This window comes from Morus notabilis, unplaced genomic scaffold (assembly GCF_000414095.1).
Source record: "Morus notabilis unplaced genomic scaffold, ASM41409v2 Scaffold480, whole genome shotgun sequence".
Lineage (NCBI taxonomy): Eukaryota > Viridiplantae > Streptophyta > Magnoliopsida > Rosales > Moraceae > Morus > Morus notabilis.
The window spans coordinates 46,142-69,675 of record NW_010367729.1 but is presented as its reverse complement, the minus strand read 5'-3'; the positions used below and the strand labels follow the sequence as shown (position 1 = coordinate 69,675).

Sequence of the window (23,534 nt, the reverse complement as noted above, 5' to 3'; positions counted from 1 at the left end):
AGACAAACAATTATCATCATCCTTCAAATCTCCCTCACTCACACTAAACAACATAAAAAAATAAAGGATTATTATTACCGATGCTCTCTAAACTTTAGAGTTATTCTCAATTTACCATCTGAATTTTAAAAACTCTCACTTTACCCCTTAAATTTTAAATTATTCTCACTTAACCTATTTTGTTATAATTTATGTGAAAAATATAAAGTAATACAATCATCTGATCTTTCTATTTAAATTTCTGTTAAAAATAAATAATGGATAAAAACCACATGGTGAAACTTAAAACCTCCTATTTAAGAAAAATTATGACAGAGTAGGTTAAGTGGGAATAAACATAGTAAATTGCACCATTTAACGTAGCTATCGGCACGTGTTGCGCGTACTATTAATGGTAGAGCCCAATGCAAAAAAAGATCTGCCTTCTTATTTGGGAAAAGGGGTGCATTTATTTTTATTAATATTTTATGTAATTAAATAATTATATTAGTTAAAAAATATTAATTAAGAGTACGAGAAAAAGTGCGATTATTACACTTTAAAGATAATTTTAGAAAAAAAATTTTCATTTTTTCCATATTTTTTTGCCCTGTTTTCTTTTTTATTTTTTTTAATGTTCTTACATTTTGACTTTAACTCCCTCCTTTTTAAATATTAACTTGGATCTCGTTCACTTTGCGGATTTTAGTTTTTAATTTGAACTGAGAGGTGATATTTTTTTAGAGTTTTTTATTGTAACAGAAAAAGTTAAATGTGACATTTTCTGAGAGCTTTTTACTATAGAAACTTAAAATTGAAAATTCAAATCGGTAAAATGAACTAGGTAAAATTTTTGAACTTGTTATTCTACTAAAGGAACTTGATTTTAACGCAAGTTTAAATTGTAGATCATATAAAATCCGAATGAGAAAAGAAGAAAAAGCTATTATCTGGTTTTGAAACAAAAACCCAAAAGGCCTCTTTTTTTTTTTGGGATTCAAAACTAAAGGGAGTTAGCATACAATACAAGACAAGAGAAGACGTTATCTTGAATATCTGGTTTTGAAAGAAAACCAAAACCAAAACCAAAAGACTTTCTTCTTCGGGTTAGCTGTTAGAAAACAGCAAGCAAAAGGAGGAGAGAAAAGGGAGAGAAAGATTAGAGAATGCCAACGTTGAACCTCTTCACAAACGTCCCGGTTGACCCAGTTCTCGCCTCCGACATTCTCAAAGACGCCACCAAAGTTGTTGCTAAAATCATTGGCAAACCTGAGTCTGTATACTCCTCTCTCTCTCTCTCTAGAATCTATGGAGTTATGTATGTATATATGTGAGTGTATATATAGGTGTGTGTGTGTGTATATATATATATATATACACACATTTTCCCATGTTCTGTTGGTATTACGTTTGTTTAACGTAACTGTTTCTTGTGCCCATAAACTGTTTGATGAAATGCTCCTTTGTATTCTTCTTTGTTAAGGATGTTTGCAACTTCTTCCCATGATTGAACTGGTTTGTTTGAAGCATAGTTAATACAGCACTGCCAAATAAACTTGGCCGAGGATTTTGGTGAATTTTGATTGAACTTTTTGAAAAAATTCCGCTCCCTGTGTCGCAGTTTTAAGTACTATATCTTGGGTTTTCAAGTTTTTTTTTTTTTTTTCTCCTTTTTGTCCTGAATATTTATAGTCACACATGTAAGTGGTGTGAATTCACAAGTAGTAGAGCCGTAGAGGAAATTTTTCGGTAATGGCCGCGGAATACTATATAAGGAATTCCTCATGTTTTGTATACTCGTCATCATGGATTTGTCAATACAAGTCTGTTTTTATGTTTTCCTTTTGCGTGGCAAAGTAGTAGGAGCTCAAATCGAAGAGATTTATGGCCCGTTTGGAAGGTATAATTAAACTATGATTTTTAATTCTGACGTTTAAAATTTAAATTTTTTAGAGTTATTCGCACTATACCCCCGGAACACTTTCAATTTAGCACTTTTAATCTTGAATTTTATTTTTTAGTAATTTAAACCTTGAACTATTTTAATTTGGCACTTTAAACTCTGAACTTTATTTTTGGCAATTTAAACCTCGAGTTCTCACAATTTGGCACTTTCAACTCTGATTTTTATTTTTAGTTATTTTCTGAAAATGGTTTATTATTTTCAAACTTTTTATTATAATTAGTATATTATATAATTCATATATTAATTATTACTTATTTGTTTAATAATATATTATTTGTTATTCCATTATTAATATATTTATAACCAATTTTTGCCAATTAATTTTTTACTAAATAACTAATTACTATTTATTTTCTATTTTCTATTTTTATTTTATTAATAAATTAAAAACTTAATAATAAAAAACTAATATTTATTTTTTGGTGAGAGTGGTTTTTTGGTTGTTTTTAATAATGTTTCTTCATATCTTTTGAGGCACGAAAACGAAAACGCTATGTAAATCACAATAAGCAATAAATAGTAATTAATTTCTTATTATTAATTTTTTAATTTATTGGCCCCATTTCTAAAAAATAACCAAAAAATGAAAATCATGATTGAAAGTGCCAAATTGCGAGAGTTCAAGGTTTAAATTGCTAAAAATAAAGTTTAGGATTGAAAGTGCCAGATTAAGATAGTTGAAGGTTTAAATTACCAAAAAATAAAGTTCAAGGTTGAAAGTGCCAAACTGAAAGAGTTCAGGGGGCTATAGTGCCAATAACCCAATTTTTTGTGAAAGGAAAACACTATAGCAGAATCAATGATTTGAGTTTGAGTATATGAAACAAATGAACCCTTATTTCTTTGTACAACCAAGTAAAATTCAGCACCAATTACGCACTATATCTTGCCTTCTTGTCGTGTGGATTACTTGGTCCTGCTTCCTTTTTTTTCTCGTTTAATATAGTTGGTACAATGGACCTAAGTGCCTTTTGTATCAAATCACTGTTCATTCTTGTGGCAACTGTTTCTTTTCTTATGCGGTGGTTACATAAAGTTCTTATGTAGTGTCTCTCTTAACTGTTCAGTATGTGATGATTTTGATAAATGGGGGAGTGCCAATTGCATTTGCCGGCACTGAAGAACCTGCTGCCTATGCGGAATTGATTTCTATTGGGGGCCTTGGACCGAGTGTCAACGGAAAATTGAGTTCAACGATTGCGGAAATCCTGCAAACCAAGCTTTCCATAGACAGCTCTCGCTTCTATATCAAATTCTATGATGCTCAGGTGTGTTAAATTGACTTGGTCTGCTCTGGTTGTCATTTTTTCTTCCTTTTAAATTCTCAGTTGTTTTTCCATTTTCCTGACATGGAACTATTTGCTATGAGAGAACGAGATTGCCTAAAATTTGAAGCGACAAGCGTTCCTGGGATTATTCTTTAGATATTGGTTACAAAAGAATGATAGTTTTCTCAGCCATTTAAAGGTTACTGTGCTTGGTTTAGTTATAATATGGAATTGGTGATAAAGTTGCAACTGAACAAAGTGTTAGATGCTTGTAATTCTTGTGTGAGAATGGTTTGTTTAGCTAGGTTGCGCTTGCAACACCAAACTCTCTGTAGAGATTAACGTTTCTGCGACCAATAGAGGAAATAAATACATGAGAGAAAGCAAGTCGGGAAAATAAAAGGGAAACGAGAGGCAGCGAAAAGCTAAAAAGGATAAAATCCGAAGTTCAATACAATTTTATTCCTAGTTCAAGTAGTGTTTATAGGCATCGGTTGGTGCTTGGCATCACAAGTCACATAAAATGGGTCCCACATAAGTCTTATGGGTAAGAGTTTTCGCGGATCTCCCTATTACCGGGAAACCCACAGAAGTCAAAATGGGAAGAGGAAAAGGAAATCCTACGGGTTGGATTGCTCGTGTGTCTAATAGAGACTTGCTGTAAGGCATTAGCTATTCACAAATTCATTTTTTAATCCGAGCACTACTATGAGGCATCAATGGTGCTCAACACCACAATTCACCTAGAGGAAGTCCCACATAGGTCTTACATACATATGAGATTCGCCTCATATTACTTGTGCGATAAGGCATCAGTCTATAAGCAGTGCTTGAGACTCACAAATTCATTCCATAGCCCAGGACTCACAAAATTGATTCTTTACTCCGAGTAGGGTTATAAGGCGGCAGTACTAATTGGCACCATAACTCACCCAGCGTAGGTCCCACATAGGTCTTACATACATACGAGACTCACCTTATGCAAGTTGTGTTACCGAGCACCGCTAATGCTCTCTTTGTCATTCACATGAAATTAATGCAAATAAAAACACGGAATTGTTGATGCCTCAATTATTCAAGAGTGATACACTTACATTTTGCTGACAAGCTAATATATTCCTAATTTTCTTTTTGGCTGCAGCGACCGTTCTTCGGATTTAATGGCTCGACGTTCTGAGCATCCTTGTCTGAAACCATGTACTCAAAGTTGGAGGGTGGATTGCTCTTACCTTTAAGTTGTAATTTTCCTTGAGATCTAGTTGTCTACATTTCTCTGTGTTGCTGATGAAATTTTTAACTTTTGTTCAAACAGGAAAAATGTAATTATACTGACGCCCCTTAATTAATAAACTTTTAAAAGTGTCCATAAATCTTCTAAAACGCTACCCTGTAGCAATGGGGTGGAGTATACCTTGAGGTTACATGGGTATGCTACCTCTCTTCTTATAGGGTATTCTTTAAAAGATATATTTAATATCTTTTTAATGCTAAATCTTATTACTATTATCTTGATTGCAGGTGTTAGTTATTAAAAATTGTTTCCTCCATTTCATTCTCAAACATTTTAAAAAATTTCCTCTTATGGGGATAACTGTATTTCATCAGTTACTTTTATATTTTAAAAGTCAATTTGCTTTGATTTCTTATTACAACTAGTCTTATTTTATACCGGTTTTTTGTGGTTTTGATCCCCTAAAAGTGTTTTACTTTGCTATGTATTAAAAAGAGGCTGGTAAGGATGGCCTACCTTCCTTATTTCCTCTTACAAAAATAAAAAAAAAATTGAAATATAAATATAAAATAAATAACATTATACATTGGAGTAAAAATGAAAATAACATATTATATCATATTTATTTTTATTTTAAATATGCAATTGAAATTAATATTTTCATTAGAGATGGTCTTATGTGTTGTTTTCATACATCACATGATTTATTTTTATTTGTTCTTTAGATAAAAAAGACATTATTTGGTTGGATTTCTTTTTATCATTGATTGTAACTTTTGATACTTTCATTCTTCTAAAAAAAAAATTGTAATTTTTTCTAGTTGTAAATAAATCATTTATCATGTAAATGATTTATTTACCACGTAATCTGCTATTTACTTAATTTAGTTTCAAAAATTTACTATTTACTACAATTTTCCTTTTTTATTATTACTATTTTTTGTTTTTCGTTGATCTGATTTCTGGTTTTGGTTATGAATTTTACTTGCCAAGTTTTTGTTCTTGGCCTTTTTGTTGAAATGATTACTGGTATTGTTAATTCTTCACGTCTGAATTATAGATGAGATAATTTTTAGTTCTTCCTCCTCTTTTTAGACTTTTTTAGTTTTTTTCTCTTTCTTTCACTAAAAATAGTTTTTTAAATGACATTTTTTTACTGTGAGACCCTATAAAAAAACCCACCAGTGAGACTGTCGTTTTTAACTATAAATTAATTTTTTAATGGTTAGATTTATACAAATCTGTATAAAAATTGTGCAAGGCGCCACATAGAACTGCTCATGTTTCAAATTTAACTGTTAAAAAATTAATCTAACAGTTAAAAACATGTGTCTCACCACTATTTTTTTTAGGGTATCACCGTCAAGAATGCCTGTTTCAATATATTAGAAACATTTTTAGAAAATATTTTTAAAAACATATAAGCCTCGTTCGCTTCGCAAATTTGAGTTTTCAATTTAAATTAAGATATGCCATTTTTATAGAGTTTTTAACTGTAGCAGAAAAAAATTAGATGTGATATTTTTTTAGAGCTTTTAACTGTAAAAACTTAAAACTGAAAATTCGAATCGGTGAAATGAGCGACACCATAGTTAATGGTAGTTTAGACATGTTGCCTAGCTTGTTTCGTTGGTTTAGTTCAATGCAGCTCAATTTGAATAGTAAGCATAGTTTGAACTCGTGTTTGGTAAGCATACAGTTTGAATTATATTCTCCGTTTAAATTAAGTTGAACGATCCAACTTAGAGTTTAGCTCTCCCCTTAAATTTAAATGTTTAAACCATTTTTGAACAACTCGTTCATTTCACCGATTCGAGTTTAGAATTTGAGTTTTACTACAGTAAAAAGCTCTCAGAAACAGTCAAATCTAACTTTTTTGATACAGTAAAAAGCTCACATATGTGAAGCTCACATAAAATCACATATAAATTCGAATTAAAAACTCGAATAAGCGAACTAAACGGACCCTAAAAAGGTGTTCACTCTCTACTTTTCACACCTACCAAACACAAATTTGAATTTTATTTCATGTTCAAATTAAAACTTTAACTACACATCCAAACGTCAATTCAAACTACAATTTAAAGCACATAGTTTGAATTTTTCTGTTTAAATAAAAAAGTTTAAATCAACAAAATTCAAACTAACGAACTAAACGGGAGGTTGATTTATATCTCTAAAAAGATCCCAGAATAACTAAAAGATGTTTTTTAATACTTGAAATTACCATTTTAATATTAGGGATTTTAGCACAAATGGCCTTTTTTAATGATGTTTTTCATAAATGGCTGAAGTTTTATAAAATTGTAAAAATGGTCATTTTCATTAACTTTTAGTGGTCAATCATGGGACGTTTGGTTCATTTCATGATTCTGATTTTTGAAATTTAAATTTTTTGTGAGAGAAAAACACTATAGAGAATCAAGAACTATGATTCATAATTAGAGACGAACCCTTAAAACAAACATCCCATTAATGATTGACTCAGCAGTCAATCACTGATTAACTTACCGGTGAATCATGATTGATTCTAGTTTATCATTGATTAACTCAATTATTCTATATTATTAATCAATATTAATTAATAATTAACTAAAATCAATTAATAAATAATCAATATTAATTAATAATTAACTAAAATCAATATTAATTAGTAATTAATTAATTTTAATTAGTAATTAATTAATTTTAATTACTAATTAATTAATTTTAATTACTAATTATATTTCCACTATTTTTTTTAGGGTATCACCGTCAAGAATGCCTGTTTCAATATATTAGAAACATTTTTAGAAAATATTTTTAAAAACATATAAGCCTCGTTCGCTTCGCAAATTTGAGTTTTCAATTTAAATTAAGATATGCCATTTTTATAGAGTTTTTAACTGTAGCAGAAAAAAATTAGATGTGATATTTTTTTAGAGCTTTTAACTGTAAAAACTTAAAACTGAAAATTCGAATCGGTGAAATGAGCGACACCATAGTTAATGGTAGTTTAGACATGTTGCCTAGCTTGTTTCGTTGGTTTAGTTCAATGCAGCTCAATTTGAATAGTAAGCATAGTTTGAACTCGTGTTTGGTAAGCATACAGTTTGAATTATATTCTCCGTTTAAATTAAGTTGAACGATCCAACTTAGAGTTTAGCTCTCCCCTTAAATTTAAATGTTTAAACCATTTTTGAACAACTCGTTCATTTCACCGATTCGAGTTTAGAATTTGAGTTTTACTACAGTAAAAAGCTCTCAGAAACAGTCAAATCTAACTTTTTTGATACAGTAAAAAGCTCACATATGTGAAGCTCACATAAAATCACATATAAATTCGAATTAAAAACTCGAATAAGCGAACTAAACGGACCCTAAAAAGGTGTTCACTCTCTACTTTTCACACCTACCAAACACAAATTTGAATTTTATTTCATGTTCAAATTAAAACTTTAACTACACATCCAAACGTCAATTCAAACTACAATTTAAAGCACATAGTTTGAATTTTTCTGTTTAAATAAAAAAGTTTAAATCAACAAAATTCAAACTAACGAACTAAACGGGAGGTTGATTTATATCTCTAAAAAGATCCCAGAATAACTAAAAGATGTTTTTTAATACTTGAAATTACCATTTTAATATTAGGGATTTTAGCACAAATGGCCTTTTTTAATGATGTTTTTCATAAATGGCTGAAGTTTTATAAAATTGTAAAAATGGTCATTTTCATTAACTTTTAGTGGTCAATCATGGGACGTTTGGTTCATTTCATGATTCTGATTTTTGAAATTTAAATTTTTTGTGAGAGAAAAACACTATAGAGAATCAAGAACTATGATTCATAATTAGAGACGAACCCTTAAAACAAACATCCCATTAATGATTGACTCAGCAGTCAATCACTGATTAACTTACCGGTGAATCATGATTGATTCTAGTTTATCATTGATTAACTCAATTATTCTATATTATTAATCAATATTAATTAATAATTAACTAAAATCAATTAATAAATAATCAATATTAATTAATAATTAACTAAAATCAATATTAATTAGTAATTAATTAATTTTAATTAGTAATTAATTAATTTTAATTACTAATTAATTAATTTTAATTACTAATTATATTTAATTAATTAATAATTAAAATTAATTTTAATTAATAATTAATTAATTTTAATTAATAAATTTCATGTTTAATAATGATAAACTATTAATAAATTAATAAAGAATTGTTTAGTTGGGGAATTCGTACTCCGATTTGAATCATGGTTCATGGTTCGTTACAGTGTTTTCTCTCACAAAAAATACACGTAAATCAAAAATGGTTCTAATCCATGAACCAAACGTCTCATAATAAATGACGGATTAACTGTAGTTTATAGGTCAAATCACTGAGAAGTTGTTTGGTTGGGGGATTCGTTCTCCGATTTGAATCATGATTCGTGATTTACTACAGTGTTTTCTCTCATAAAAAATACACGTAAATTGAAAATAATTTTAATTCATGAACTAAACGTCCGCTGATTACTTTATGTAAATAAAACAATCATTTTCATTAAATTTAAAAAAAATTCGGCTATTTATAAAAAAAAAAAAAGTGAGCACCCAACGCAATTTTAAAAACACGTGATACCAATATCACCTTTCGCTGTAGCTCAGATATCAATGCTTTATCTCAAGTTTTATTAACTCATTTGCAAGGAATGAATCTTAACTCGTCGTCGTGTGGCTTAAACAGAAAGAGAGAGAGAGAGAGAGAGAAATGGAAGTCTGACTCTGAAATACGATTTCCAGTGCGGCAATTGAGTGTTTCACTCTTCATCTCTCTGCCTTAACTCCACCAAAAGAGAAAGACATTCCAATTTTCGTTTCAATCCATTCCTTGTCGTTTTCCTCTGTCTCCTTCCCCAGGGGATCGAAATTCCGATTTATTCCGCATGTGTGTTCTGTAAAGCAGTGCTCAATAAGAGAGAGAGAGAGAGAGAGAGAGAAGAGAGAGAGAGGGAGAGTTAGGGTTTCAATGAGAGGTCACAAAACAGGAGGCTTCAACGCCAACAGCCACCACACACGGCGGCCGACCGTCATATATCTGGTCTTTGCCGCCGCATTCTTCGCTCTCCTCGTTTTCGCCATTCAGTTCTCTTTCTTCACAGGTTCCCCCTTTACTCTCTCTCTCTCTCTCTCTCTTGTTTAAATTCTTGTTCATCTACTTAGCTTAGCCTATATCCAGGTGGAGGTGACGGTGGCGCTGGCGGTGGCGTTACTTCCGAGCAAAACGATCCTCAAGCTGTTACTCAGAAATTGAATCTCACCGCCCAACAAGATTCCAAAAGCCTCTTCGATTTTCAGTCCTCTCTTCAGCAATGCGTGGTTTGTATTTCTTCTCGGATCTCTTCTTCCTTTTTTTTTAAAGAATTAATTAAATAATTAAAGAAACCTTTAAGTGAACGATCTTACATTGGAATTATTTGCCTAATACTATAAACTAAGTGGGATTTTAAGTTACAACTGAAATTCATGTGGATCGGTTACATTCTACTATGAGTGGAGACAGAATTTTTTTAAGGATTTCCTAGCACATGAGTTCCTTTATTAAGCTCAAAATAAATAAATTAAATTAGGCCCCGGTTGTTTCATATACTCAAACTCAAATCTTGATTCTGCTGTAGTATTTTTCCCTCACAAAAAATTTAAATTTCAAACGTCAGATCACGAATCTTGGTTTGAGTATACCTTCCAAACATGCCCTTAGTGTTTTTGGTGATTTTTCTAGGACATGAGTTCATTTATTAAGCTCAAAATGATTGTATAAAGCTAAAATTTTACAGTTTACTTAAAACTATGAGTGGAAATTGGGATTTTAATAGCATGAGTTCGTTTATTTAGCTCAAAGTTAATAAAGATACAGGTTTACTTGGTGCTACGAATGATCAAAACACTTGTGGGTATTTTTCAAGCATATGAGTTATCTTGTTTACTTTTTGCAGGCAAACAGAGGGCTCGGACTCACCGCACATATCATTGACCATTGCAACTTGGTACTCCAGTTCCCCAAAGGCACTAACAGCACATGGGTTTGTCGCTAATCCCGCCTTTCTCTTTGTCTCGATCTAAAAGAAAAAGTATTCTGAAATTTAAATCATGGTGCTGAGTGGTTCAATTGGTGCATTGCAGTACAGTGAGCAGTTCAAAATCTATGAACCATTGGAGTACAAGTACAACACTTGTGAGGCACTTCTACTATGGGAACAGGTTAGTAACAAATTAATAATCTTACATAATCAGAATAGTTAGCTTATGTGGTAATTACATGCACTTACGTTTTCAAGGATACAGTATCGTAACATGACAACAGTGCTAACAAGAGAATATCTAGATGTTCGGCCTAAAGGATGGGAAGAGTATGCGGCAAAAAGGATAGCTCAATTGTATGGCTCTAAGCACATTATGCCTTTTTCCATCCCCCCTTTTTTTTACTCGTTTCATTATAGTATATCACTTGATTGCATTTGTGTTTAAATAAACTTCTTTATGATTTTTTTTTTTGTTTTTTTGTTTTTTTTGTTTTTTTTTGTTTTGTTTTTGGTTGCAGAGGAGCTGATAAATGCTACAATCGGACTCTCTGCGAGGAACACCTCAATTTGATTTTACCAGCAAAGCCCCCTTTTCATCCTCGACAGTTCCGCACATGTGCAGTTGTTGGAAATTCGGGAGATCTCTTGAAGACTAATTTTGGAGAAGAGATTGATTCTCATGATGCTGTGATACGAGACAATGAGGCTCCTGTTAATGAGGTAGCAATTTTAGGAACATTGATTCCGATCACTAATGAACACGAGGTCTTTGTTTACGTTATGGTCAATTGTCATGGAATGCGTACAATGAGGCAGTACATGTAGTCTTCCATCTTTATGCTTTTTTCTTTAAGGTCTTTTGACTGATGAAATGGCTTGTTCTTTCCTTCCATTTGAACTGGTACTTTTTGGCGGGTGATTTAGGCATAGTCAAGTATTTAATAAAACCTGTCTTACCTTTCCGTGTTTGCTGTAGAAATATGCCAAGTATGTTGGGTTGAAGAGGGATTTTCGACTTGTAGTCAGAGGTGCTGCTCGTAATATGATTACCATTTTAAATGGGTCTGGTGAGTCATTATCTGTGCTATTTTTTTTTTTCTGTTGACAGGATAAGTTGCATCTTTTTTTAATATGTTGATGGTGTTATGTTATTACATGGGTGTATTGTTAATTGGGCTTCTTTCTTTTTCCCCTTCCAACTAAGGAATGGTGCTCACTCTTAATAACTGAAAAAGGTTTTGATGAGTTATTGGATAAAAGACTTGTGAGTTATTTCCATAATGTGGACATAGATACACGAGTATATACAATTTTCTTTCCTTTGCAGCCGATGAGGTACTCATAATCAAAAGTGTGACACACAGAGATTTCAATGCAATGATCAAGGTGATGATTCAAACTAAGTAGGTCACCTCTATTTTCTGGGAAATTGTTCTTGTTTTCCTCGTCTGAATTATGTTATGTTGCAGAAAATTCCAAATCCAGTTTATCTCTTTCAAGGAATCGTACTACGCCGAGGTGCAAAAGGAACCGGAATGAAATCTATAGAACTAGCACTCTCCATGTGTGACATTGTTGACATATATGGTTTCACAGTTGACCCTGGCTATACTGAATGGTTAGTTCAACCTTATATTTAGATCTATTGTTGCTCTTGTTGTGTATTGGTATCAGTAAACAACGTTGAAGGTTCCTAGAGTCTCTGGCTGAATGTGAACAATCTTTGGCATATCCTATTTCATTTCCTTGCGTTCCGATGCATCTCATCATCTATGAATTCTGGTTTTTATTTGTTACGTTCTTTCTTGTAGGACAAGATACTTCTCTACACCTAGGAAAGGTCACAACCCACTTCAAGGAAGGGCGTACTACCAGCTCCTAGAGTGCCTTGGTGTAAGAATATACACATTTAGTATACGGAATTTACAGCAAGCATTGTTAGCACATGGCACGCCATAGATCACACATTTCAATCTGAAATTATGTTTGTGACAGGTTATTAGGATCCATTCTCCCATGAGATCTGAGAGGAAGCAGGACTGGTCAGATGTTCCAAGTCGAGAGATGATAAGCAGAGCTCATATGGCAGCCCTGCGTTTAAAGAGGGGTCAAGATGGCGATTTGGGACAGTTCGGTAGTTGTAAGGTTTTGGGCAATGTGGACCCCAAAAGCAATGGACCCGTCTCAGGATCTCCAGACATGAGCAACGTAAGAAAGTTCTCGAACTACAGTAAATGGGAAGTAATGCCTTTTGAGAGTCTGAGAATGGAAGCACAGGATCATTATAACCAAATGGAGGGAGTCTCCTTATACAAAATGGATGGAAACAAGTTGGATGATCTAGTTTGCGTGAGGCACTCCTCATAATCCAAGGTATAATTCGAATTCCCTTGTGTGTGTTCGTAACGTGCATTCTAACGCTCTTCTTGTGGAGAAAATGCCCAACTGGATATTCCCATTTCCTCATGGAATTTCGAGTTAAAGCGATTCTCGGACACAGTTGATATGATTTGGGCTTGTGCTGTTGCTATCTGAACATGCAATCACTCTACAGTCAACTAACTTGATTTGCAGCAGTGTCATTATCAGCAATCCATGTCTGCCTGTGGGGAAAGGTTAACATGCTTATCGGCAATCAATATTTCAGCTTTAATAGGAACTCCAGGGAAAGGATTCTAATGTGTGATACGAGTATAGACGTTACCGTTTTTTTATTTTTGATTGATATTGTATTTTTCTAATAAAATTGTTTTTTTTCTAATAAAATTGTTTTTTGTTAGATTTTTTAGTACAAAATATGTAGCTACTGAATCCAACTAAAGCAACTGATTACTCCTTGTAACCCTATGGTTTCTTTTTACATTTTTTTTTTCTTTTTTTGCAGCTATGGGATAATCCTTGAAACTGGATTCTTTAAAAGAAAACTTTAACCTTATGTTTAGTGTTTGTTAAAATGACTAACCAACCTGGTTTTTCTTGGTTGTTATCTACCATTATTATAATTTTATTACGTTATTCCTGTTTCATTGTAGCTACTGAAAGTTTGATGAGTGTGATTCTAAACTTTAGATCATGTAGAGGATGTTTGGTGGAGGGATTCGTTCCCTGATTCGAATCATGATTCGTGATTCGTTACAGTATTTTTTCTCACAAAAAATTTACGTAAATCGAAAATGATTCGAATCACATGAGAGATCTTGTTAATACCTTTGATGAGAGATTTTGGAAGTGAGGTTAGGGGAAGCAAAGGTACTTTTAGGGCCCTATCGAGTTGAGATGTGATTATACTTTGAATTTGTTATTACCTTTGATGACTGTTTTTAAGAAATAACCTTCTATGTGAACCAGTTTTAGGATTGTAAATTGTTTGAACATATGAGAGATCTTGTTAATTTGGTATTCGACTTTTCCTTTTCTATTACATATACTACTATTTTTTTTTTTTTTGGTTTAATTATTATTGCTCAAGAAACTAAACTTGGAACCTGAATGTCAAATATATATACATAAACATATATAAGTATTATACAATATTACTAAAGGAGGTCGGGTTATTGTTCTTTGAACAGTGGCTAGGGGTGTAAGAAATGAGCCCGAACTTGACAAATCTGCCTGAGTAGACCCTATCCTACCCGAATACAGTGGAATTTTTTTTTTTCACTTTTTCGGATACATTACCACTAAACCCGCACAATGCGGGTAGGGTTCCGGGTTGGATTCAGTTGAACCCGAGGAAGCCGACCCGGCCGAATGTTTATTACCCTAGGGTTTGACATTAGTAGTCATCCCCTTATTTCCGCTCTCCTTCTTCTTCTTCTTCTTCTCATTCATTTCCTATTTTTCTCACTATTCTGCAATAAGAGTTGGAACCACTTTCTTAGAAGTTTCAGAGGGGGAAACAAACCCTTGGACCGTGTTACCTCCGACTTCGCTTCTTCTTCCGTCAGTATCAAGCACTCCCAGCCCTTGGATTCTTGCGAAGGTTATTGCTTTTTTTTTCCCCCCTTTTCCTTTTGATCAAGTTTAGTTGGGTTTTCGCATGTCGCATGGCTGGAGACTTCTCTTTCTCACATCGATTTTGACAATCTCAGTGCCGATTATTTCCTCGATCGTCCCTCATCAGGCGAGTTTGCACTCTTTTGCTTTTCCTTTCTCTGGAAAAGGAAACATAAAGTTTCATTTTTGTTTGGTTGCTAAGAAAATCTGTGAGCTGGAGCTGAGAAAACTTACTGATTTTACTAGTCTCAGCTGAGCGGAGGCTATTGGTCCTCTTATTTCTGCTTTCTCGGAAGTCGAAGTTACCTAATTTTGTGTTTTTCTAAAGTCCAATTCGAATATTGCGTTCATTTTCTTTGAGCTGCCAATGCATATTTTGTGTCAAATTTTCATTTTTCTATATATTCTAGGCGTCCAAACATAGTTTTTTCTTTGTTTGCTCAACACTAAATTTGGTTATGTTGTTTGAAACGCTACCATTCTCTTTGTTTATCAGTTGCGGTGGTTGATGTTTCTGAAGCTAGCAAGAAGGGACGAAGATTTTTGAAAAGTTCATAAGACTTCTATTTTCCTCTGTATTAGTGATAACTGTGTGTGTAACCTGAGTAAATGGGCTGTTGGGCCTAGCATAAATGGCCCAATTTTTCACAATAAAGTTGTTGGCATAAATGGGCTGCTATTGGGTTTTCTTGATTTGGAGTAACCCGAGCCTACTCGAGGTCACCCGACAAGTTACGGGTTTGTGGGCTCAAAATTTTCTCAACCCGTACAGTGCGGCTCGGCCTAATTTTTTGGCCCAACCCGAGCCTACCCGGCCTAATTACACCCCTAACAGTGGCTTTCAGATTTTACCCCTCCCTTTTATGTTTAACTTCTTTTAATACTCGGTGTGTCCTTTTGTTGGTGTGTGTGGACGCTTATCTACTAAAAAATTATTTTGGGTTTTTTTTTCCGTTTTGTTTTGTGCATTACAGCTGTTTCTTTCTCTCTTTCTTCTCGTCATTTCCTCTGCTATGTTGTCTATTCCATCTGTCAAAAAAGTTTATTGAAAATTAATTTAAAAGTTGTTGGTCAAGTTGTCCTATGTTATATGCATTAGCAACCATTTTAAATCCTAAGTGTGGAGTAGATGGGACTGAATCATTGATGACTGCTACCGCAGAAAATTTAGAAATAGATATGTAACTAACTATTACTGACGCTAAGAAAATGTTAGAAAGGGTTTTTAGTTTATATGAAGCAAAATACGGCACTAGTCAAAAAGAACAGGGAACTTCGACCTCAACTAGCAATTCGGGACCTAAAGGATCATCGTTGAGTTTCTTGAAGAAGAAAGAGAAAACGGCAGGATCGTTATCAACACAAGCGTCTACCGAACTAGTTAAATATTTTGAAGTAAATTTTATAATCGATGACGACAAACTAGACATCTTACAGTGGTGGAAGAGCAAAACCGATCATTTTCCAACACTGTCCGTAATAGCTCGTGACATTCTGACAACTTCAGTGTCAACGGTAGCATCGGAGCAAGCTTTTAGCGCAAGCAACTAAATTCTTGACGAGAAGAGAAGCATAATTGATGAGGGGTATTTCTACCAACAAATCAAGTACTTTTAAGCTTGAATATTTGTAAGTCTTCAAGCATTTTTGTTAGTTTAATGACTTTTGTATGCTTTTTATAGGAATTATAAATAAATGCGAACTTGGATGATTTTGCATAAAAAAAAGAAGAATATTTGCCCAACTTGTGAATCAATGGCAAGAGGAGGCGAAAGAGGATTTTAAGGCACAAAAGAGGAGGTTTTGGAATGCAGGAAAGTGGGCTACAGTGCGCAGATGACAGAGTGACAGGCGATATGTCGCCTGTAAATAGGCGATATATCGCCTAAAGAAAAAAAAAAGAGCCCGCGTGCCCAAATCAGTGAAGCTAGGTCAGAATGGGGGGCGCGCCCGCGCCCTGGCCACCAGGCGCGCGCCCCACATCCAGGCACGTGCCCCACACCCAGGCGCGTGCCCGCACGCCCAGAAGCCTACCCGCGCGCTGCAGCGCGCCCAAATACTTGCCCTGCATGCCCAAAGGCGCTACAGCGCGCCTTAGCCCCCTGCAAGCGAAATCCCTCTTCTAAAAATGCACGCCGCAGCGCGTTTTCACGCAGGCTGCAGCGCACGTATGAATTCCTAGCTCCGAAACTAAGTAGTATAAAAGGAAAAAGATGCCACTTGAGAAGGAGAGCCCAGAAAACTGAAGAAAACATCAAAAGGAGGCCAAAATACTTCATCTTGGAGGTCATTGGAAGCTCTTTAATGGATATTGAGTTTTATCTTCTTTCATCTATTTTTCCATGTTGAGCTAGACATTAGATCTATGACTTGATGTAGTTTTATTTGAACTATGTTATGAATATTTTGTTAATTGTTAATTTAATTTCGTTTCCAATTCATTTATGTTTCTCTATGCTTAATGCTTCTAATTTATTTGGCCAATGAGTTAGATGATTTTTAAATTGCGAATTTGATGCTCGGGAGAGATTGAGTTCTTTATCTAGATTTGAGAAACATAGTCTAGGTTGTTGTGAGACCGGGAGGAGATCAACGGTTAGATAATCAAATTAGGATTTACGTCGTTGTGAGGCCGGGAGGCGATCAATATTCCTATTTTCTAATTCTAAAGGCGAAGCTTAATTTGTGTGGAAATATTCATTTCGAATAGGGATATTATTTTAGGTATTTAAATATAGTTCCTGGTGAGGCACTCGAGAGAGGTTGTGAGGTGACATTAGAGTATTGATTAATGAATTGAACGGAATTGATTAGCGATTACATAATAGGATGAACATAGGAATAATAAAGCGAAATCAAGTCCCTAGACCATTTGTGTATAGATACTTTATTTTATTTTTATATTTATTTTGTTTTTGTTATTAATTATCATTTTATTAGGTTGCCTAGATAAAGTTAAGTTACAATAATCACGGTACTTAACGGCAATTCTAAACCCAATCCCTGTGGAGACGATACTCACTCACCCTATGCTCAAAACTTGATACCGTACGCTTGCGGAAATAAAATCTAAAAAAATATTACGCATCAATTAGGCATCCAAATATCTTGGAGGGGCTAATATGCGTTAAAGACTGGGAAGATGTCAGAAGACGAAAACAACAATACACAGATGATTCAATGCAAGAATATTTTTCTAACTTAGAAATAACAGAATCTTCTGGAAGCACTTAGGTTTGTAATTTACTATTCCTAGCTACTGCACTCTTTTTTCCTTCACTAAGGTTTTGTCCTGATCTCCCCACGGATTTTACTTAGCAAGGTTTTTAACGAGGCAATAATTTATGTGTACTTATTCCTATTATGTCAATTCAATAAAATCACATCTTTTGGGGCATATGATATATATTTTTAATTAAATTTAAAAAAAATACAAGGGCTTGGGCCCAGGCTCCGCCCTGGCCCTTATGGACTAGGGCCAAGGGCCTGGACCGGGCTTGAGTTTTTCTTCTCAGGCCCGACTCAGGCACGACCTTGCACTGTGTAGGGCCGTGCCAGGCCCGACCCAGGCCCGTAATGGGCTTGGTGGTGGACGTGCCGTGTCGGCCCGGCACGGCACGTTTGACACCACTAGGTGGTGGCGGCGGCAGCTTCAACGAGCTAATGGTGTACCTTAGCAAGAGCTTAGTTGTCGACGATAATAACGAAGTGTTTGATTTAGTTTAATGGTAGAGGGCATGAGCATTAACTTGGCCAGTCCTAATCGATTGACAATGGATATTTTTTCAATCTCAGTCTCTACTGTTTCATCCGAACAAGCCTTCAGTACGACCGGACGAATACTTGAGTAATGCCGAAACACATTGCAAAGGGATATTGTTGAAGCTTTGGTGTGCATTAAGGATTGGAATCGTGCTGATCAACGTTTAAAAGATACAATTTCACCGGCAAGCCAAGAATGGATATATGAATTTAATAGATTAACATTTAATTTTAAAGACGATCTTTAACTTCAAATTAAATTGTAATTTGTAAATATTTATTTGCTTTGGACATTGTAATTGTAATATTGTATATTTAGACTTTGTAATTTTATAAAATTTGTAATTCATCACAAAATGATTGCACTCTTTTTTTCTTACTAAGTTTTTATCCCAATTAGTTTTTTCTTAGTAAGGTTTTTAACGAGGCAATCATGAATTATAAATTTAAAAATTAATAAACATAATTAATTTTTTAAATTGTATTAATAGTGTGTGTTGATTTTAATCATAATTATAGTTTTTATATAATTTTTACAATAAATAACTTAATAATTATTTATACACAAATACAATTAATAAATAGTATTATATATGATATATATACAATATTATAAAAAATAAAACAAAATATAAAAATATATATATTAAATATTTGGGTAGCCTAGGCAGGCTCGGGCTGCCCGAACGGGCTTTGGGCAGCCAAGACCTGCCCGAAGCCCGTTCAAGGTGAAGGTCGGGTTCGGGCGGGCAGTGTGAATTTTTCGGACGACTGGGCTCGGGCAACGAGCACAAATTCAGTTTTTTCGGGCGGTTGCAGACTGCACGTCTAAAGTTCCACCTTACTTTTTTAGGATTTTTACTATTCTCTTTTTATTTTTCTTTCTATGTCTTACCCTATCTATTCGTATTCTTTTTCTTTTTGTTTTCTTCCATTTGCTTATGTTTCAGTTTATTGATATTGTGTACAAATCCTTTAATAACTTAGTTGGTGGCCAAAAGCTTTGTTAAGTCATATTTGAGTTATTAAAGAACAGTGACTTTTCGATTTTACCCATTCCTTTTGATGTTTCACTTCTTTTAATACCCGGCGTGTCCTTTTGTTGGTGTGTGTGGACGTTTATCCACTAAAAAATTATTTTTGGTTTTTTTTTCCTTTTCTTCCGTTGTTTTGTGCATTACAGCTGTTTCTTTCTCCCTTTCTTCTCATCCTTTCCTATGTTATGTTGTCTATTCCATCTATCAAAAAAATTTATTTGGTTTTTTAGTTTCTTTTTCTTCTCCCGTTTCCTCTGAACTCCATTTTCTCTCCTTTTGTTTCAAAATGACGACAATTTTCTGTAAAAATTTATTACGCAATGACAATAAATAAAAGTTTGGATCAATCATTAGAAAAAATTAGTATTTATTTAGAGAATGAGATTTTTTCTCATAGATAATTATACGTGACTTTATCTAGAGTTACATCACTAAAAGGTTAAAATATTTTAATACATAAATCAATAAACAAATATCTAAATTATATAAAAAATATTATATACAAAGAGATATTAAATAATATTAATAGACATTAATAGATTTCTTTATTATTACATTGTACCTAATAAATGAATCAATGAATGAAGCATCACTTTCATCAACATCATTTGAACTGCGTTAAATTTTTTTCTATAATATTATTATTTTCTAATGTATCTAATCCTATAACATTCTCAGAAAAACATTGACAATTAATGTGCGAAGATATTATATACAAATTAAAAACTTTGTTCAACAATTCTAAATTGGAAATTCTTAAGAATGAATTGTATAATTTTGTATTATATGAATTAGAAAAATTATTAAATTTGAATTCTTCATCTTTATCAAATTATAATCTACTATTTCCAACAACGTCCTTATATGTAGCTTTATATACTTAGAAAATGAACTTTTTTCTCGTGGTCAATTATACGTAGCTTATAAATAGTAATATCACCAAATGGTTTATACATTCTAATACATAAATCGATTAATAAATATCCAAATCATATAAAAAACGTTGTTTATAAAGAGATATTATAGAATATTAATAGACATTAATACAGTTCTTCATTTTCAAAGTGTTAAAATAAATTTTTATAATACGATACTTTCTCTCATTTATATATTATGGATTTTTATATTTTTAATATTCCTTTTCAGCTTTAAAAAAATGTTTACTCCAATAAGAATACTGATATTTGGTGAAACACACTTGACTATTTGTGCTCGAATATGTCGTTTATGGAGGAATATAGATTACAATTCAGGAGAACTTATCAGTCTCGATATGCTATTGGTTGATGAAGAGGTAATGTAATATGCTCTCTTTATATATTATATGAATAGAAATATATAGAAAACATATATATTTATTACTCAACATACAACAAATAACAATCTAATTCATACTTTTACAGCACGAAGCAATACATGCAGTTATCCGATCAAGAGATGCTGACTACATGAGTCAAATAATTGAAGAAGGTAGCATATATGAGATTAATAATTTCTTCATCGATAGGAACAAACCAAGATATAAAATTGTTCCCTACGTGGCAATGCTACGAATTGCTAGAACAACAGTTTTTAAACATGTTCCTGAAGATGTGCCTGAGATACCTTGACAAAAATTTAATTTTTTCGCATTTGATCAACTTTCTCCAAGAATCGACGTCAACGATGTTCTCTCAGGTTTGTTTATTTTAGTATCTATTAATAATAATTGAAGAAGGCAGTATATATGAGATTAATAATTTCTTCATCAATAGGAACAAACAAAGATATAAAATTGTTCCCCATGTGGCAATGCTACGAATTGCTAGAACAATAGTTTTTAAACATGTTCCTGAAGATATGCCTGAGATACCTCGACAAAAATTTAATTTTGTCGAATTTGATCAACTTTCTTCAAGAATCGATGTCAACGATGTTCTCTCAAGTTTGTTTATTTTAGTATTTATTAATATTGTTTACTCAAACATTTCTTATTTTATAATAATTAAAACTAATTGATTACAAATTTATTATTTGTATCAAATATAATTGATCGACTTATATCGTTCTATGGTATTGAAGAATCTGCTATCAGTGACAAAATTGTAAAAAGAAGAAGTTTCACAATTCAAAATATAAGGTAAATACAATACTAACTATTATTATGACAATAAATTGAAAAGATTCAAGCATATTTAGATATTTATTGTTATGTTATACATTGTTCTATACAGAGAAGAACAATTAAGTATAACGCTGTGGGGACAAGCGGCAGAGTTTTCAATGAAATTGTTGTGCAGACATTGGCAGAACCAATTGTAATTGCTTTTATACCCATGGCAGCAAAAAAGTACCACGGTTATTATTCCTATTATAGTATATATTCTAATTTCTTATGAAACTAACTGTAAATATCCATTTATTACAAGAAGACTTTATTTAGCAAACACATATGGTACTTTATATTATTTGGATCTAGAAATTGCCGAAACACGAATAATTAAACAAATGTATAATAAAAAATAATAATTTTTCTGTTATTCACATATATATTTTTCTATTTTCCTTTATTCATATATTTAATGTAAACACAAAACTTATTTCCCTACCGACTCCGTCATTCTATTCAGAGTTTAGAGTATATTGCCAAGTCTACAAGACCAACACTATCAGTAGAAGAGCATAAAAATATGAACCGCATTACCATTGCAGAATTACGAACATTAGATCCATTTCATAATCGGGTAAAAACTTTATAAATATAATATATTAAATAGTGTATATATATATATATTCAATTAAAGTGTTTTTTTGTCTATTTTACAGGAAACAAAATATACAGTTAGAGCAACTATAACTGACCTCAATTTGTACCAATGATGGTTTTATTATGCATGCATAAAGTGTTACAGACAAGTGCAAGAATCTAAAACATCATGGTGGTGTGACACTGATGGATATCTATCTACGATGCCACAACTTGGTAATAACTTCTATTACCAAAAAAAAAAATTCCCATTCACAAATATAATAAATGCAATTTTTTTTGCACAGGTACAAAATAAATGTACAGATTGAAGATGACACTGAAAAACAAACGATGTAATGTTCGGTAAATCAGTACAATCCCTTATTAACAAAGCTTGTTCTATACTTACTTATGAGGAGGAGTACACTGATCGCTACATGATTACTCCCATTTTAGAACAAATAAGAGGAATGTCAAAAATATTTGTTATACAATTTTGTACTTGAGGTGCTTTTATCGACAAAGTTGTTTTAAAAACTTTTAACGACGATCAACCTCAGTTGTACTTACCTCCTACAACAACTGAGTTTTCAAAGGAAACCACATCAGTTTCGCAGCCAATTCAGCCCGTTTCAGTCCCACACGACTTTGTCTCTTCTGTAAATTCGTAAAAAAAAAAAAGAAAACAAATCAGGTAATATTATGCGTTATATATTATATTAAATATTTTAGTAAATATGAACACATTTATTACTATCGATTATAATTTAACAATATATGTTTTGTTCTTTCCATTTTTCTTCATTGTACCTCAGAAAAAACAACAAAAAAAGCAAAAAGGAATAAATATGTGAACAAATTTATGTATTTGTATAAATAAGTATGTATATTATTATTTACAGAGATATACATGTAAATAAACTTGTATATACGTGTTAAAAGTTGACAGCAACTTATAAACAAAGTTTTTATTATGTATCATATTTTGTAATAACTTTTAAATATCTTTTTCACACATTTTTTTTTTCAAAATAATTAACAACATAATTTGTACATTTTCTCATTTTAAATTACTATTAATGAAATTATTAAATATCTGCGCAACCGCACGGATAATCCACTAGTTATATATATTATGAGAGGTACACTTTTTACTGTTTTTTGAACAGTGTCAATTCTTTTTTATCCCTCAACTTTTGAAAAATTTCATGTCCCCTTACTTTTATTTTTACCGTTTTACCCTCATATTCTTTTTTCTTTATTTGTTTTTTGTTTGGGCGTTTTGATCATTTTCGTGGTATATACTATCGATCTTTTTTGTTTCTTAACTTTTGAAAAATTCTGTGTGTGTCCCCTCACTTTTGCTTTTACCATTTTGCCCTCAACTTCTTATTCCTTCATTTGTTTTTTATTTAGACGTTTTGGTTATTTCCGTGGTATATACTAAATGTCTTAGAAAACTTTCAGGAGAAGCTTTGTTAACCCTTTTTTTTCCTTTTT

The 23,534-nt window shown here is 32.6% G+C and overlaps 2 protein-coding genes across 2 annotated transcripts; both read left to right on the top strand.

Annotated features, from left to right (window-relative positions):
* The first annotated feature begins 947 nt into the window (after positions 1 to 947).
* On the top strand, positions 948 to 4,546 carry LOC21389095 (macrophage migration inhibitory factor homolog). Its single transcript, XM_010113249.2, has 3 exons — positions 948 to 1,256; positions 3,013 to 3,213; positions 4,355 to 4,546. The coding sequence occupies exons 1-3, from the start codon at positions 1,146 to 1,148 to the stop codon at positions 4,388 to 4,390; spliced, it is 348 nt and encodes a 115-aa protein (XP_010111551.2). The 5' UTR covers positions 948 to 1,145; the 3' UTR covers positions 4,391 to 4,546.
* A 4,620-nt stretch (positions 4,547 to 9,166) lies between these two features.
* On the top strand, positions 9,167 to 13,348 carry LOC21389094 (sialyltransferase-like protein 1). Its single transcript, XM_010113248.2, has 11 exons — positions 9,167 to 9,590; positions 9,668 to 9,807; positions 10,425 to 10,511; positions 10,612 to 10,689; positions 10,774 to 10,865; positions 11,030 to 11,231; positions 11,488 to 11,578; positions 11,839 to 11,897; positions 11,981 to 12,129; positions 12,323 to 12,404; positions 12,507 to 13,348. The coding sequence occupies exons 1-11, from the start codon at positions 9,458 to 9,460 to the stop codon at positions 12,876 to 12,878; spliced, it is 1,485 nt and encodes a 494-aa protein (XP_010111550.1). The 5' UTR covers positions 9,167 to 9,457; the 3' UTR covers positions 12,879 to 13,348.
* The last annotated feature ends 10,186 nt before the right edge of the window (positions 13,349 to 23,534 follow it).